The 15,945-nt window shown below is 42.8% G+C and overlaps 2 protein-coding genes across 8 annotated transcripts in view; one reads left to right on the top strand and one right to left on the bottom strand.

Moving 5' to 3' along the window:
• RFC1 (replication factor C subunit 1) overlaps positions 1-7,742 on the top strand; it is a 43,378-nt gene extending 35,636 nt beyond the window's left edge. For both annotated transcript variants that reach the window (XM_033160566.1, XM_033160565.1), the window contains 6 exons: positions 954-1,108; positions 1,209-1,326; positions 2,606-2,751; positions 3,558-3,771; positions 5,738-5,914; positions 7,616-7,742. In XM_033160566.1, the coding sequence (XP_033016457.1) occupies positions 954-1,108; positions 1,209-1,326; positions 2,606-2,751; positions 3,558-3,771; positions 5,738-5,914; positions 7,616-7,693 (888 nt within the window). In that variant the 3' untranslated portion in view covers positions 7,694-7,742. The remainder of the gene's footprint in view (positions 1-953; positions 1,109-1,208; positions 1,327-2,605; positions 2,752-3,557; positions 3,772-5,737; positions 5,915-7,615) is intronic.
• Positions 7,743-8,182: 440 nt separating this feature from the next.
• WDR19 (WD repeat domain 19) overlaps positions 8,183-15,945 on the bottom strand; it is a 34,857-nt gene continuing 27,094 nt past the window's right edge. For 5 of the 6 annotated variants that reach the window (XM_033160558.1, XM_033160563.1, XM_033160560.1 and 2 more), the window contains 8 exons: positions 14,600-14,696; positions 14,082-14,206; positions 13,720-13,801; positions 12,781-12,931; positions 11,693-11,816; positions 11,240-11,316; positions 9,160-9,276; positions 8,183-8,375 (listed from right to left, as the gene is read on the bottom strand). In XM_033160558.1, coding sequence (XP_033016449.1) covers positions 9,165-9,276; positions 11,240-11,316; positions 11,693-11,816; positions 12,781-12,931; positions 13,720-13,801; positions 14,082-14,206; positions 14,600-14,696 — 768 coding nt within the window. In that variant the 3' untranslated portion in view covers positions 8,183-8,375; positions 9,160-9,164. Of the gene's footprint in view, positions 8,376-9,154; positions 9,277-11,239; positions 11,317-11,692; positions 11,817-12,780; positions 12,932-13,719; positions 13,802-14,081; positions 14,207-14,599; positions 14,697-15,945 lie in introns of all 6 variants that reach the window. The other variant, XM_033160559.1, reaches the window with a different exon arrangement.

The raw sequence follows: 15,945 nt of genomic DNA, 5'->3' as shown, positions 1-15,945 counted from the left end.
CCTTATTCTTTCCTGTAGCCTTTTAAGCATTTCACCAAGTGTAGCTTTTCCCATCAACGAGTTGCAGAGGTGGGGAAGGTGCAGCTGACTGAATTTCTGTGCTCAAGGTCTTGACCTACAATGTGGTTGATCATGAGTTGAGTGAGGAGAAACACAAAATCCTCATAGGACAGTAAGCATAGAGACTAAACAAACGGGGATGGATGCTTAAGGAATTGGCCCTCTTTGAAAAAAGTTTGGGCATCGCTGATCTAGTCCAACCCCCTGTGATGCAGGAATGTGCAGTTATCCATGTTTAAACTTGGACCACAGTAACATTGCATCACATTCTGTTTTTTTTACTGTGTTATCAGGAAGGAAGAAGAAACTTATTTTTAGCAGCAGATTTGCATCTCCAGCACTGTCTTAATTTTGGCCTTAAAGAAGAAAATTACAATAATAGTATTGGGAACAGGCACTGAAGCTCATAATACTCCAGATATTGTTAGCTTTGAACATGTAAACACTGAGCCAAATCAGACTAAGGCTGCAGTCCTGACCCCACGGACCTGGAAGTAGGACCCAGTGAATTCAGTAGGACTTAATTCTGGGTAAACATGGCAGCGTTTGTGCTGCAGAGAGTCTTATTTATTGGAGTCCTTGAGGTGCAAAATAAAATATGAACTAACCTGGGCAAAAACCTTTCTCCATAGTCCTTTGGGTGATTAAACATTCTATGGCCTTTTAAATGTGTCAGGGGGCGGCGTTATTGGTTTTTGTTTTATAATGTATTTTGTGTTCTCATTTTATATTTTTATGTTGTGAACCGCCCTGTGATCTTTGGATGAATTTAATAAATAGTAAGAAAAGCTCTTGTAGTGGATGTTTGCCCAGTTTGTTCCGGGGCTAATCTCTGCAATTGGTGCAGAAGCTTTGCTTGATGGTAGAATTCAGAGTCTGTTTATTTTTTGCAGGGCCCTTTCGATGTTGTCAGGAAGGTTTTTGCTACCGGAGAGGAGACATCTCGCATGTCCCTTATAGACAAATCAGACCTCTTCTTCCACGATTACTCTCTCGCCCCGCTCTTTGTCCAGGAGAACTACATCCACGTGGCCCCAGCTGCTGCAGGGTGAGTTAAATGAATCTGAATGATTTGGATTGTGTAGCTGCATCAGGACTAACGAAAGTACAATTGTTTGTGAGTAATGTGAGCCATCATTTCCCCCCAGGGGTAACATGAAGAAACACCTGATGTTGCTTAGCAAAGCAGCTGACAGTATTTGCGATGGCGACTTAGTTGACCGGCAGATTCGCAGCCGACAAAATTGGAGCCTTCTACCTACGCAGGTTACCCACTTACTTAGTTTCCAGAGCATATCGTGTGGCTGCCTGAGGGGTATCTGCTGCTGCTTTGTTACAGGTTGTGGGAGGAAAAGCCCAGGATTTGTGCAAAGTAGAGCGGGGCTGAACGTTTCAGCCATGCTTTTCCCCATCAGTTTGTTTGGTAGGAGGGAGGGAGGTGTGAAAACATACCAGCTAAAAAAACAGGGAGAGTTGGGGAGAATTTCAGAGAAAGTTTGGAAGGGTAGAGTTTTGACCGTGAGAAGCTCTTACAAAGTGACTGAAGGAGGGTGGGTGCTCTCAACTTTGAAAGGTCCTCATGAACAGCTTTGAAAGCAGGGATTGTATTGGCTGTCAGCAGTGTACTTTCCTGATTTCAAAGGCTTTTCTCTCCCTGCTGGGGTGGGAAGGGATTTGTCTCGGTAGCGAGCACCTTCAAAAGTGAATCTCAAGAGTTGAAAGAGACCACAAGGACTCATCTAGTACAACCCCTGTAATCTTTTGCCCAAAGTGTGGCTCGAACCCATGACCCTGATAGTCTCATGCTCTACCAACTGAATTATTGTGCTGGTAATCATTGGCACAATTTCCATCTCAAAGCACAGAAACCACGTACAGAGATCAAAGTTAACAGCCACAGCCTGTGGCTACTTCCCAGTAAGCACCACCCTCTCCGCTGGAGGTTTCTCTGAAATTTCACAGGTGACCCGGCCTGCCTGGTCCTTGAGACTCTCCAAGCTTTGTACCCAGGGCAGTCTTAAGCTTATCTGGCACCGTGGTGCAAGGATTCCTCCGGCGCCCCCCACCCCCACCCTTCCCTCTGGGCGGGCAGCTCCTCTGGCAGGACAGGGGCTCCGGGTGTGGCACAGCGGACAAGGGTGGCGCTGCCAGCAGACTGGAGAGCAGCTCCTCTGGCAGGGAGGAGGAGACTCCAGGCCCCCGTTTGTACCCTCAAGTTATTTTGCCTTGCTCAAGCCTGTGATGCCTCTTGCTTCCTTGGACAAAGAGATGTGTTTGCAGAAACCTCGTCTTTTATGTGGCTGAAATGTAGCCCACTACTTTGCCTCTTGCTGGGCCCAACACGTTACCCCTGGGATTAATGGGGGCCCTGGGCTGGAAAAGGATCCCCACTCCTGTGCTGGTGATGGGGCTTCCATCTTCACTCTCCTGTTTTGCTACTATTGCCTTGGGTACCATTCTGTATTTTCTGTGTTGTGTATTAGAAAATAATGGTGTCCATTATAGTCTCCAAGTAAAACTGACAGATGTTTCCTTCATTGTTCAGGCCATTTATTCAAGTGTCCTCCCCGGGGAGCTGATGAGAGGCTACATGAAACAATTCCCAGATTTCCCAAGGTGGCTGGGCAAATTTTCATCAAGAGGAAAGCACGACCGTATCATGCAAGAGCTGTCAATGCACATGAGCCTCAGGTAATCCTGGTGACCTGTGTTGCAAATTCCCCCAGTATGGGCAGTGTTAGAAACTCAGATATGCAGTGGTATCTCGGGTTACAAACTCCGCTAACCCGGAAGTGGTACCTTGGGTTGAGAATTTTGCCCCAGGATGAGAACGGAAATCACGCCGTGGCGGCATGGCAGGCCCCATTAGTGAAAGTGTGCCTCAGGTTAAGAACGGTTTGGGTTAAGAACGGACCTCCGGAACAAATTAAGTTTGTAACCTGAGGTACCACTGTATAAGCCAAATGACACGTGAAAACTAGGTTACGGTCACCACAACAGAATGTCTTGGCACCCACCCCCACCCCCCCGGTGAAATTTATTGTTACTATTCGTCTCATTTCTACACCACTTTATATTTTAAAAAATCTCAAAGCAGTTTGCAGCACATTAAAACATCAACTAAAACAATGGCAAGCTTCATAGTATTTTGGGTGTCCTTTGGGCAGAACAATTCTGGTTTAGAGAGTATTCTTTAGGTGGAAGGTCCTGCTGCATGACTCCTCACCTTTATTGGTAGTCCCTTGAGCTGCTTGGCACATAGGTACTTTCCAACATGCTAAGCACGCCCTCCTGCCTCTGTTTTGTCCTTCAGATGAACTTACATTTGCTTTATACCAGTCTGGAAGTATGGTTGTACCTCAACCCACTGAGTGATGTTCACTGGAGTATGGCAGCGATGGGACCTGAGATTGCCAGTTTGCAGAGCATGAGCCCTCCCTGCCTTCAGAAAGGCTTTAGGGGGAAACCCACTTAATGCTTCTTCTCCCTCCCTATAGGACACATGCAAGCAAGAGTGCAGTAAATCTGGACTATTTGTCATACTTACGAGATGCAATTGTGAAACCTTTGACTAGCCTGGGAACAGATGGAGTGCAGGATGCTGTAGCATTTATGGACACTTACTGCTTGATGAAGGAAGATGTTGAAAGCATAATGGAAGTAACCAGTTGGGGAGGCAAACCTAGTGAATTTTCTAAAGTCGATTCCAAGGTTAGTTGCTCTAACGGATTGCTGTCTGCCAAAAACATTTTAAGGCTCCCTTAAATAGGATTCTCATACGTTTTCTTCCTGTAACCTATTTCAAGACGGAACGTCGGGTGTTTGCTGTGAATGTTGCGTCTGGTGCATGTAGGAGGCATCCTTGGGATGCGGGTGGCCTGAACCACCGAGCCTCTTGACTTTGCTGATCATAAAGTTGGTGGTTCAAATCCACATGACGGGGTGAGCTCCTGTTGCTCTGTCGCAGCACCTGCTAACCTAGCAGTTTGAAAGCATACCAGTGCAAATAGATAAATAGTTACCACTGCAGCAGGAAGGTAAACTGCGTTTTCATGTGCTCTGGCACTCGTCACGGTGTTCTGTGGTGCCAGAAGCGGTTTAGTCATGCTGGCCACATAACCCGGAAAGCTGTCTGTGGACAAACGCCAGCTCCTTTGCCCTGCAGCGAGATAAGCGCTGCACCCCGTAGTCTAATTCGACTGGACTTAACCGTCCAGGGGTCATTTACCTTAAGAGGCATCTGGAAATGAGTGAGTTAACTTTCCTCGCACTGTCTAGGCATGAGTCATTGGGGTATTTAACCGTCTGTGCCTCCTGCATGACAACTGGGAACACAGGTTACTTACTGCGAATATTCCTTCTAGCAGATGTGAAGGGAGAATCAAAGGCAGAGAGGGTCACGTCCCCCAGCCTAAACCATATAGGGAGTTATCCACTTGCTTCAAGGTGCCTTCCATACTAACCAGGGAATGTATAGTTCATCTTTCTCCTTACATACAAAGGCACTCAGCTAGCTGAAGTCAGTGCCTTTGCATGGTATTAGTCGCTAGGCTGATTATATAAGCAGTGGGGTTTTTTTTAAGAATGTTTAGATCTTGTTCTTCAAGTAAGCTCAGAGCAGAACAGATAAGGTTGTAGGTGGGCCAGTTAATCAACTGCTTCAGAAGTCAACTAGATTTGCCATATGGGATTCTTTGGGTTTGGCTGATACATATGAGACGCCCTTGCAGGTAAAGAAAGAGCGAGCAGAAAGGCCTAAGGAAGATTAGGCAAGGTTCAGTTTCTGTGGGTTAGAGCTCACATGTTCAGATACTTAGGCCAGTTTGTCAGTATTTGGGAGCCTCCTAAAAGTGACTGTTTATTCTTATTTCCTTTCAAGGATGAGGAAATACTGGCCCATGGGTTGGATGTGGCTCACAGCACGTTTAGGGTCCAGCCCACAATCTCTCCACTGCACACAACAATTAGGCTTACAAAAAGTCCAATTGTGGTGGGAGGGTTAGCCCTGCCCTAGCCATAAATGGGACCTTTTTCCAAGTCTGACTGCTGTGCACATAGGAGATTTATGGCTGAGAAAGAAGGGAGAGAGTTTTGACAGAATGGAAATGGGCAGTGTAGCTCAACTCCAACAACTTTAGCTTTGGATCCACCCCAGGTCAGATAAACACCTCATGAATGATTTTTATCCTGAGGAATTGTTCTTGACATTGGACTGCTCTCCTTGACCTTTTTCCTCCTCCTCCTCTCAATGAAAATGGAAATCTCCCTTTCTCTTCAAAATGTTCTACCCTTGTTTTGTTTTACTGGGGGATGATGCGTCCTAGCTAACGTAACACAGTGCTTTTCAAACATGCTTCCTATTTTCATTCCATCTTCTCATGCAACCGCTGTGTGTTGCAGAGGATTCCAAGGCATGGTGTTCAGGGTTGTTGGACTCATTACTTCACGTGAACTGAGTGAAGGCTGGCAAACACCTGCCTTCTGCATTTGCACATTACTTGAAAAGATCAGCAGTAATGGAAAAGTTGTCTTTTCAGAAAACCTTGTCTGCTATTATTGCCCCTAAGGTACTCCTGAATTCCCCAGAATGATTCTTCAAAACCACTGCTCACAGCTGGTAAGTGGCCACAGGGAAACTTCAGTGCCTCACTCCAGATCTTTCCTTTACTGTGTACAGGTTAAATCTGCTTTCACACGAGCCTACAACAAAGAGGCACACCTTACACCATATTCTCTGCAAGTGGTGCATAAGGCGAATCGACGAGCAGGATCGTCGGTGGATGAAGAACTGGAAGCTGAAGAAATCCCATCTGAGAACGAGCAAGAGACTATTGAAAATGATGCAATGATTAAGGTAACATTTTTTGGCTGACAGGGCAGTTAAAACGCCAGGGAAAATCAAACCACCTTTAAAGGTTTAATAAAACCAGGGACTGATTTGCACAAGGCTTCTGTGATCTGCCAGTGTGTGTTCTTGTTTACACCAGTGATTTGTCTGAAGTTTGGGCCAAAAGTGTTCAGACACCTTGATTCTTAAATCCTTAGTAAAAAACAACAACAACCCCACACACTTTGGCTTGCAACAGATGACTTATTCATAGCAGGAAAACAAATTAGAGCCTGATACTGTCATATGTTTATATAATGTTGGAAGCTGAGGGTAGCCTTTGAATGTTTGCTTTCCACAAGAGCTTTTGGAATTATTCCTCTGGAGGTGTACGTGTGGAAAATGTTATGTGAAAATTAATAATCCATACAGACTATTCAGGGAAGATTTGCAAGTGGGAAATAGCAGTTATCTTGGACCTTTGCATTTCTCGACAGACACATGGAATGCAGTTCCACTGCACACTGTGTGTATTATTTCCATGGAAGGGTTGGTTCCCCACAACATCTGCTGAGTAAATGTAGTAGTGGCCTTATTTGCATATCATGGTAAACCAGGGGTAATAGTTTACAGTACATCTAAAACCTACAAGCGTTGTGGTTTGTCTCACTGAAAGCAAACTAGTATTATAACATCTCTGAAAACTGGCAAGTTGAAGTCTGCTTCTTGGTTGATGAAGGCCCTCCCCCTTACTGGGGCACAGGCAGCTGCGTGCCCCTCGGTGGGTGGGCTTCTTCTCCTGGGAGGAAGAGGTAGGCTGCCCATGCAAAGGCGGAGGGAAACCCTGTGACCAAAGCCTTACAGGCTCTACCTTGGCTACTGCCACCTTGCTGATTTTGCCTGGGAGGGTGGATTGCGTCTTTACTCCCAGGGTGATTGACTAGGGTAAAGACACAGCACACCCACTTGGATGAAGGCAGCTGCCAGGGGTGTGCAGTACGCCCCGGGTGTCAGGGGAAGGGGGTGACAAGCGGCGACCACTCCCCAAGGGGAGCCCCGGCACCCTGTCTGTGCAGCGCTGCTGCTCCCGGGGCAACGGAGCGAGCGGCGTGTGGAGAGTGGCAGGAGGGGCCGCCACTTGCCACCCCCATGCGTCGCCACTCGCTCCGTCGCCCCGGAGCAGCCCAACGACGGAGCGCCACATGGCGCACTCCGTTGTCGGACCGCGGCTCCCTTTTGAGCCACAGAGCAAAAAGGTGGTTCGTGGGGCTGCCGTGCGCGACCGGCTGCCTTTTTGCTCTGCAGCTTAAAAGGGGGCTGTGGAAGCGGCGCGCCGCCCCACCTCCGCTGCATCAGCCCCCAGTCCCACAACTTCCAAGTGACCAACCAGGAGGAAAGAGACTGCCCCCCCACCTGCTCATGAGGCAACATAGAGCATCTTAAAGAAGCCCCCTACCCTCCAGCTTGTATGGTAAAGGAAGCCGGCTTGCTCAGCTGAAGGGCTAGGCAATGTATCTGGCTGCTGCTTCCTCCCCTATGGTGGGGGAGGAAGAAGCAGCCGATACATTTCAGACATTATGGTATAGCAGCATTTAGCTGCTGATATATCACAATGCTGAAAACCATATTGCCCAGCCCTAGTGCTTTTAGAGACCTGAAAATGTGTTAGTATTCCTTGGGACCGAAATATTTCCATCTGACTTAAAAACTGATTTTTCTTTTCTGCAGAAGACAACCAAGACTGCTAAGCAACCAAAAATGAACAGAGATGTTAAAAAGGGGAAAGCAAAGAAGAAGTCTAAATAAATGGTTCAGTGCTGACAAGTCCTCCTAACCAGCTATGCAACTGTTACTTTATGCTGGGCGTGTTGATAAAACAAGCTTAGTCATTTTATAGTTACTACACAAATGACAAAATTGTAATATACTGAATAAATAGGTCTAAATGCATTCTCTGTCTACTGCTTTGTATGTGCAGTGACTTAGTTAGCAACATCTAGAAAAAATAAACACTGGCCTGTTTGTTGTGCAAAGCTGATTCTTTTTAAAAATAGCTATGTTGTCAATTCCTGTATATATAATATATAGTATATAGATTGATCTCTTTTGTACATTATGAGAACACAGTAATGTGTAAAAGTTGCAATAAAACTAATTTCATATTTTTAACCAATGTTTCTTTTTTACTTGTCATATCTTACGCCAACTGGGGTTTAGGCCCTGGCCTAAATAATCAAACTTGTCTGTACTTCCACCCTGCCCCTGCCGTTCAAGAAATCTTGCCAGCTACATAGATTTAAGACTAATTTTTAACATTAAAAATTTATTGTAAACCAAAAAGGCCATAGTACAAAATTTCTATAAAAGAAATATTTACAGTTTCACAGATCTGATAAACTATAAAATAATTTCAAGCATAGCCATACCAACTGGGAGTTTTGAAGCATCCTCTAGCGCTGCAGCATTTGGCTGGCCACTATCTCCTGAAAATAAACACAGATGTTCTAACTGAACATTTTGTGTTAGAGAACACCAGTCTGGTAGCTAAAAACATGAAATGTTGCAAACTATATAAATTCAACGTCCTGGAAAAATGAGAACAAGTTGCAAACTTAAAATTATATGTTTCTACATTATTTCAACAAACTCTCCTATACAATTCCCCTCAGTGCTATATAAGACCACAAACTACCTAATGTTTTTAGCATTTAAAAGTAGTCAATATTCAATTTTTGAGATTCTTGTGTTGCAGTGTGTTGGACTAATGCCCTTAGCAACCCAACTCTATGATTCTGTAATCACATCACCTCTTTGATGGCTCTTGCGGGTTTCTCTGCATTCCTTCCCCACCAAATCAACATGATGCGGACAGCACTGCACTACTACATTCATAGCCTTTCACCCAGCTGCCATTGGCAGTAAGATCTAAAAACATCCTGCCTAGAGGTGTCCTGTGCCATATGAAACACAGGCTGCTGCCATTTCAGAAGTAACTGCAACCTGATGGTTGAAAAGAAGCAAATAGAGCCCTAGGATTCCTAACTTCCCAGTGCACTCATTTTAAACCTATGCCACATTTGCATTTTTTTAAATTTTGGTGGCTCAGTGATTATATAGGTCATCAATGAGGAAGTCAACAAGAACCACATCTCTTCATCACTGCCAGAGAAACTAGACACCTGCTCCGTTAGACATGAACTAAATAAAAATTTAGTCCATAAGATGCTATAAAGTTCTGGAAATGAGACTCAAGGTTGAAACACTTACCCAATTACAATCATTGCTCCACTTCAGGCTTGAGGTATGGTGTACAGTCAGCAGTTTTCTTAAGGCTCATAATCTCAACTTTTTCTGAACACATGGGACATGTGCTTTCATACTGTAACAAGCTGTTTAAGAAAGACACATTTTCACAACATGCCTAATACAGGGTGCCCTGTCATTTTGCTTATTTTATACTGGTAAAAAATAGTTTGTGTCTGTCTTACACAGGCATAGGCAAACTCCGGCCCTCCAGATGTTTGGGACTACAATTCCCATCATCCCTGACCACTGGTTCTGTTAGCTAGGGATGATGGGAATTGTAGTCCCAAACATCTGGAGGGCCGGAGTTTGCCTGGTCTTACAGGTGAATAATTTTGGCCCCTTGGGGCAATGGAGGAAGGGATTCTCTTTGTCCAAGTGCTTTGCTGATGCTGAAGGTACATGAGGCTGCATACCCTTAAAAAGTATCGCTGCCCATGTTGTCAGGCTTCACCACTTGGAATGTGCCAAACAGGAATAGATTCCTAATTTCACCAATCACAAAAATGCAGTGAACAAATGGACTGTTCCTAGTCAGTTCAGTGTCCTAACATGAAGTCCAGAATACTCTGGGAGATCAGGCACTAAAAAAAGGCTGTTTGCCTTTATCAGATGATCCCCAGAACTTGTAATACTAGTCGTACAAGTCAAGTTAAATGTTCAGAAATATTCCTAGGGTTGTGTTAAATATATGCCCATTTCAATTTTCAAAATTAAAAGTGTTTGGCCAGGAAGTGGACAAACCCGTCATACATGCAAATTTGCAACTTCTCAAATATGTTTATATGCATTGTTTTCCCCATTCCACTGCAAATGGCTAGAGTCTTGCCCTGTTTCCCTAGAGCAGTGTTTTTCAACCACTGTTCCGCGGCACACTAGTGTGCCGCGAGATGTTGCCTGGTGTGCCGTGGGAAAAATTGAAAAATTACTTTATATATAGTCAATATAGGCACAGAGTTAAATTTTTTAACTTTTTTAAACATTTTCTAATGGTGGTGTGCCTCGTGATTTTTTTCATGAAACAAGTGTGCCTTTGCCCAAAAAAGGTTGAAAAACACTGCCCTAGAGTTATCCCAGCCAACCAAGGATCATTTAAGATGCCACAAAGTTATGTATGCAGTAAATTTTGACCACATGCTGACTTCACTGAGGGCAAATAAAGTTGGTTTAGAATAAAGGAAATGAATGCTTCTTGGACATGATCCTAGCCAGTCAATACATATTGAAATGTTAATGAAGAACTCTCAGACACACAAACACTTTCAACTCAGTCCTAACTGTAATGTGCTATGGAATTTTGTGATGGAACCTCTGGCAGACAAGTTCTCTCTATTTGGCTGGAATACAATGATCCTAGAGAAGGGAGGGGCAGGGCAGGGCAGGGCAGGGAGGACTTATACAAAAAGCGGCCTAGGAAAGGAAAGGGGGGTCTTTGAGAAAGTAATGGTGCTTTATGTTGGCTTAAAGCAGTGTTTTTCAACCTTTTTTGCGCAAAGGCACACTTGTTTCATGAAAAAAATCACGAGGCACACCACCATTAGAAAATGTTAAAAAATTTAACTCTGTGCCTATATTGACTATATATAAAGTAATTCTCTTGAATAGGAATCAAATAAACACAATTTTTCCCACGGCACACCAGGCAACATCCCGCGGCACACCAGTGTGCCACGGAACAGTGGTTGAAAAACACTGGCTTAAAGAACTGATATAATGAGAAGTCAGAGCAGAAAAGGAAAAAGTATGGTTGGTGCCTACCTGAAGGGCAGATTTTCTTTGGCTAAGCAGGGATGGCATAGGTTATGGTGCCACCTAGCTGAAGGGAAATCTAGTGTACACAGTGGTACAAAAGAGGTGTGCAAGGCCAAGAGTTTCAGAGGTGAGGAAAGCTGAAGTTCAATTTTTAATTCAAAATAAACTTGACAGATGATTGGTTGCAAATCTCATGTATATATTGAATCGATCTAGTCTGGTTTGCTTTGAGGATCATGGTAAATGTATTTGGCATTTAAGTAATAGATTCCAACTTAGAAAAAGATTCCAACTTACTTTCTGAATGCTGAATACAGGGCGGGGAAGTCACAGTGGGGGCACACAGTCCAGTCATCTTTTACCATATGTCGTCCCTAAAACAAAGCGGGTGATTAAACCTGGTGGAAAATATTCCAAATTGCAGAGCTGGTCTTCGACCGTAATAAAATTTATTTCATTTCATATTCCAAATTGCTCTGCAGCAACCTATAGTGGACAGGGGCCATTGGGTGCATATGCTGCAAGTGACTTGTTTCTAAACCAATGACATGTAGCTGGGGGGGGCACCAAAGGGTGCAAAAATCTAAAAGTAACATTCAAAAGCAAGAAAATTCTGAGATTTTGCAGAGTGGAAACAAATAAGTGTGAAATAGTGTGAACCAGTTTCAAATAATAGGATTTTTCAGTTTCAGCATTAGAAATTTAAAGTAAGAATAGTTACACCTTCTATTATATTCAAATGATACTTACTGTGGCAATGCAGTATGGGAGGTTGTTTTTACAGCCAGGACAGAGAAGCTCACATTCAGGCAGCAAGAATTCACAGTAGGGACATGGGGTGGTGGGCTCTTCCGCTTCGGCTGTGTCAGGTCGTCTGTTAGTAGAAAGAAAGAAATTCCATAAAGACATTTTAACAAAGACGGTCAGGGGTTTTTTTAATCTAAGAGGATAGCAGAAGTGCTTTCCTAGTTTACAGAGGCTTAGCTCTGCTAATGATAAATGTGAATAACTAATGAAAGATGCTTAATGCAAATAAGCAGCATGCTGGTGTATGTAGCTCAAAAGTTCCAAACTTGTTCCTCCTCTGCTCCCTTGCCAGGCTGGAGGAAACAAACCAGAGGCTAGCTTTATGTTGCATATGAACCAGAGTCTGCAGGAAGCCAAGATTAGACTTGGACTACAACTCCAATAATCCAGCAACATCTGGAGAGCCACAGTGCCTTTATCCTCCCAACCAGATGACAATTCAGCAGACTGGCTTTGCCTTACAGTTATTACTGTAATTATTAGCTGCCTCTGGAACAATAGTACTTATGAAACATATTTTTGACATTGGTTTCTGCAAAACTCAGGAAATAATTATTAAAACTTCTGCATAGGTGGCATTATACACAGGTGAGGCTACCCTCAAATATCTAAAGAAGTCAATGCTACTTGTTGGAGGGGGTGTGCAGTCAAAGGTACTTATTTTCATATATGGTGGTTTGGCAACATCATCAAACCTTTGTAGAGTGCTGTCTTCAAATAAATCAGGTTGATATGTAACAAAACAATTGAAATGTCTCCTGGATCCTGCTTTTGCATGTAATATTATTACATGTGTTGCTTGCAGGGTTGGGGCACAGACTAAAATTTGTGGTTGTGGATAACTCTGCTTAACAGCCAATACCAATGCATATTTACTTAAAAGTAAGTTCTACTGCATTTCATAGGACTTACTCCAAAGTAAGTGTGCATCAAATTGTAGTTTTTGAGTACTGCCACAATACACTATACTCTCAAGCTAACTTTTATCAATGCATTTCCAAACTTCAGTTACACAGAGTAATACAACTCACCTAACCATGGCTTCAATCTTCTTTTTGTATTTCAGATCTATTTTATTACGGTACTCTGGTCTCATCAACATTGCAGCAAAACTAAATGCTGACTTCTTCAGTCCTGCTCTGTGACATTCAATTACTGTTGAAGTCAGGATGGGCACAATGTCTACAAGAAGAACAATGGCAATAATTTTATTTCCAATGGCGATAGAAAGCCTTGGGCTTTGGTCCTTTGTTTTTGGCTTCCAGTTAGAACTTTCCAGATAGCTGCTAATTGATTTGACTTTCCTGAATTTTAGAAAAAAACACATGGGAAGGGATAGTAATAGCAACGACACCCAACAGCTGGCATCAATTAGCTGCGTATATTTCTAGTAAATTCATGCAATTATTCTAAGAACGTAAGAAATGTTTCGTTGGGTAAAACTGAAGTTCCACTTGCTCCAGCACCATCTCTACCAATGCTTGAATTTCAGTTACATGCCTCTGGGCAATTCACTAACGGGGAGTAATTCCTAAAGCAGCGATGGTTAACCCCTGGCCTGGCGGTCTGGTATAGGCCCCCAAACAAGTTTTCTGCTCCCCACTCAAGACCACATCAATTGTGATGGTGGCAGCAAACAGAAAAGTTGAAGTAGACACACTGCTGGAGTTGGCAGAGGTTTAGCCTCTCTGCCCATCCAGTGCCCTGACAGGGAAGCCAATCGTCTCCTCTCTGGTCATCTGATCAATTATATGACACAAAGAGGAAGTAATAACCCCCATTAACAGCTGGTCTACATAATGCAGCTTTTCTCAACCTTGAGTCCCCAGATGTCATGGGACTACAACTCCCATAATCTCTATAGCTACCAGGACCAGTGACCAGGGTTGATGGGAGTTGTAGTCCAACCATGTCTGGGGATGCAAGATTGAGAACAGCAGGTGCCACTTCCAAGTATAGTTAACACTTACGAGATGGAAACTTGCTGATGTTGTTGGCCACACGAATGAGCATACGTGCTCCCTTCAAATGGTCACCACATTTAACGTGAATCTGAGAAAGAAATGTGAGTTATTTGCAAAGCTAAACAGTTGCAATCTTGAAGGTCTTTCCAGCCATGTGGTGCCCCCCCCTCTCTCTCTCTCTCTCACACACACACACACACACACACACACAGGCCCTTTGAGAACTTTGGAGCTAAACAATGAAGCATTTTCCTTAGAACATTTTCCCAAAGTGATCAGGAATCCGCTTGAGCTATTAGGAAAAGGCAGTGGTGGGCAATATGCATTTCATTTTTCACAAGTTTTCATAAATATTTTCAAGGCTTTACCTTTACTAAAATATAGCTGTGTAGAATCATAAGGTTTGTAGCCATCTCAGACGGTATTTTGATTTTCTGGGTTTTCAGCTCCGAATACATACTGAAGAGAACATCATGGGCATTTCGGTAGTTTCCTTTTTTAAATAAATAAATGACAAAAAATACTAATTAGATTTCAGAAGGATGCTGTGCCCCCTTATATTCCAGCTTCTCTTCGTTTCAGCTGATTTAAGTAAATTTAGCAAGCCTGTATTAGTAACTGCCAGCATATAAGGCATCTTATATAAGGTAACGCAAGCAGTAAGAAATGCTGTAGCGCAGGGAGAAAATGAGAATCAAGGTACAAATCTCAACCCCATGCCAGTTCTAGCTTCTGCAGAGAAAAGGCAATGCACTGAAGGTGCTTCACACTGTCATCTCCTTCCCCTTCATTCGCCCTCCTGTTCTTGTCGTTTGTCATATTTGTTGCTCCAAACAAAACAGAAGTGCACGAACATCGCAGACTGCTGGAAGCATAAGTGCCTTACCTGCACACTGTTCTTCTCTGGCAATTATTATAGCTGTCCGGGCAGCTTCTCGGTATTGCTTTAGTGCCATGTACAGCCGAAACAGATACTTGGCTTCCTTTATCAGAGCAAGGAAACAGATGAGTAAGAGAAGACAGTGTCTATTTATCCACACATGCATCTTAACCATACTTCAGGCAGAACTGTTGAGGAGCTGCTGAGCTTTAAGCACAGCCTGGTTTGCCCAGGTTTTCTGTGTGCATATGGAAAGCCTTGGTTCCACAATTTTTTTACACTACTGAGCTAGTTTGTAGAACAGCTTCCCATACATGCATAGGATCTGAACATTTCCACAGGGTTAAAGTGTTATTTTGCAATACACAATAAAAATCAGTCAGCTGAAATTATCTCAGCTGAAAAAATATTTTATTGATAGCTTTAAAAAAATAATAATTCAGCTTTCCCTCCCATTTTTAGATTATCTTCAGGTTGCAACTTTTTGTAATAGTTTTTTTTTTATAAAAGAAATAAGCATTTGTCTTTAAAGTTTCCAAACATAAAATAAGAATTTTCAGTTTCTTTCTATCAAATCAGTTTATGACAAACATTTATGTTTAAATTGGAAAAGTTAAGCCATAAATGGTATTAGAACACTGTAGCATGCTGTTATTACACTATGCATTAGTGCAGTTACTACAGAATACATTAGTTAATATTCCTCTGTTATCTAGCTAATACTGATTGAAATAGTTTAGATATTGTGGATATGTTCTGGGTTGAAAACTAGTTAAGCCAGCACAACCCCAGCATTATAAATTATCCTAAAATGTTGTGGGATAGGGGTTCAGAAATGCTGCAAGTTATTTTCCACAAATGATGCAAACAATGAGTGTAGAGTCTTGTCTTTTACAGCACAGTCCTATGCATTGAGTTCAATGGGTTTTACACTTGAGTAAGTGCATATACTAAAGGAGGCAGGCTTATAAATTATTTTAAAAACAAAAAGTTAAATAGCAGCTATGATTGGTTAAAGTAAAAAAAAATTACTCACAGAAAGAGACTATGGCAGATGCAGTAAAGCAGTTAGAAGAACAAAGGTTTTAAATGAGAAAATAGAACTATTCCAAATAAAACTTGTTATATAAAGTAATGAGCATGATTACATGAGGTAAAACTATGTCTACTATTAAAAATGGATTTGGTTCCAAAGCATTTCCCATCCCAATTTTATGTAAGAGGAAGAAATGTGCAGCGATGACAAATACACAGCAAAATGAAACCAGACCCAACATCAGTCTTAGCATAGAGAATATTTTTAAGGAAACTAGCTTTTGGTATACTGCCAGCAGCTCAGTTCTTATACAATT

The sequence above is a fragment of the Lacerta agilis genome, chromosome 9 (genome assembly GCF_009819535.1).
Source record: "Lacerta agilis isolate rLacAgi1 chromosome 9, rLacAgi1.pri, whole genome shotgun sequence".
Lineage (NCBI taxonomy): Eukaryota > Metazoa > Chordata > Lepidosauria > Squamata > Lacertidae > Lacerta > Lacerta agilis.
Note: the sequence above shows the minus strand (reverse complement) of the source record. Positions and strands in the feature narration are given on the sequence as shown.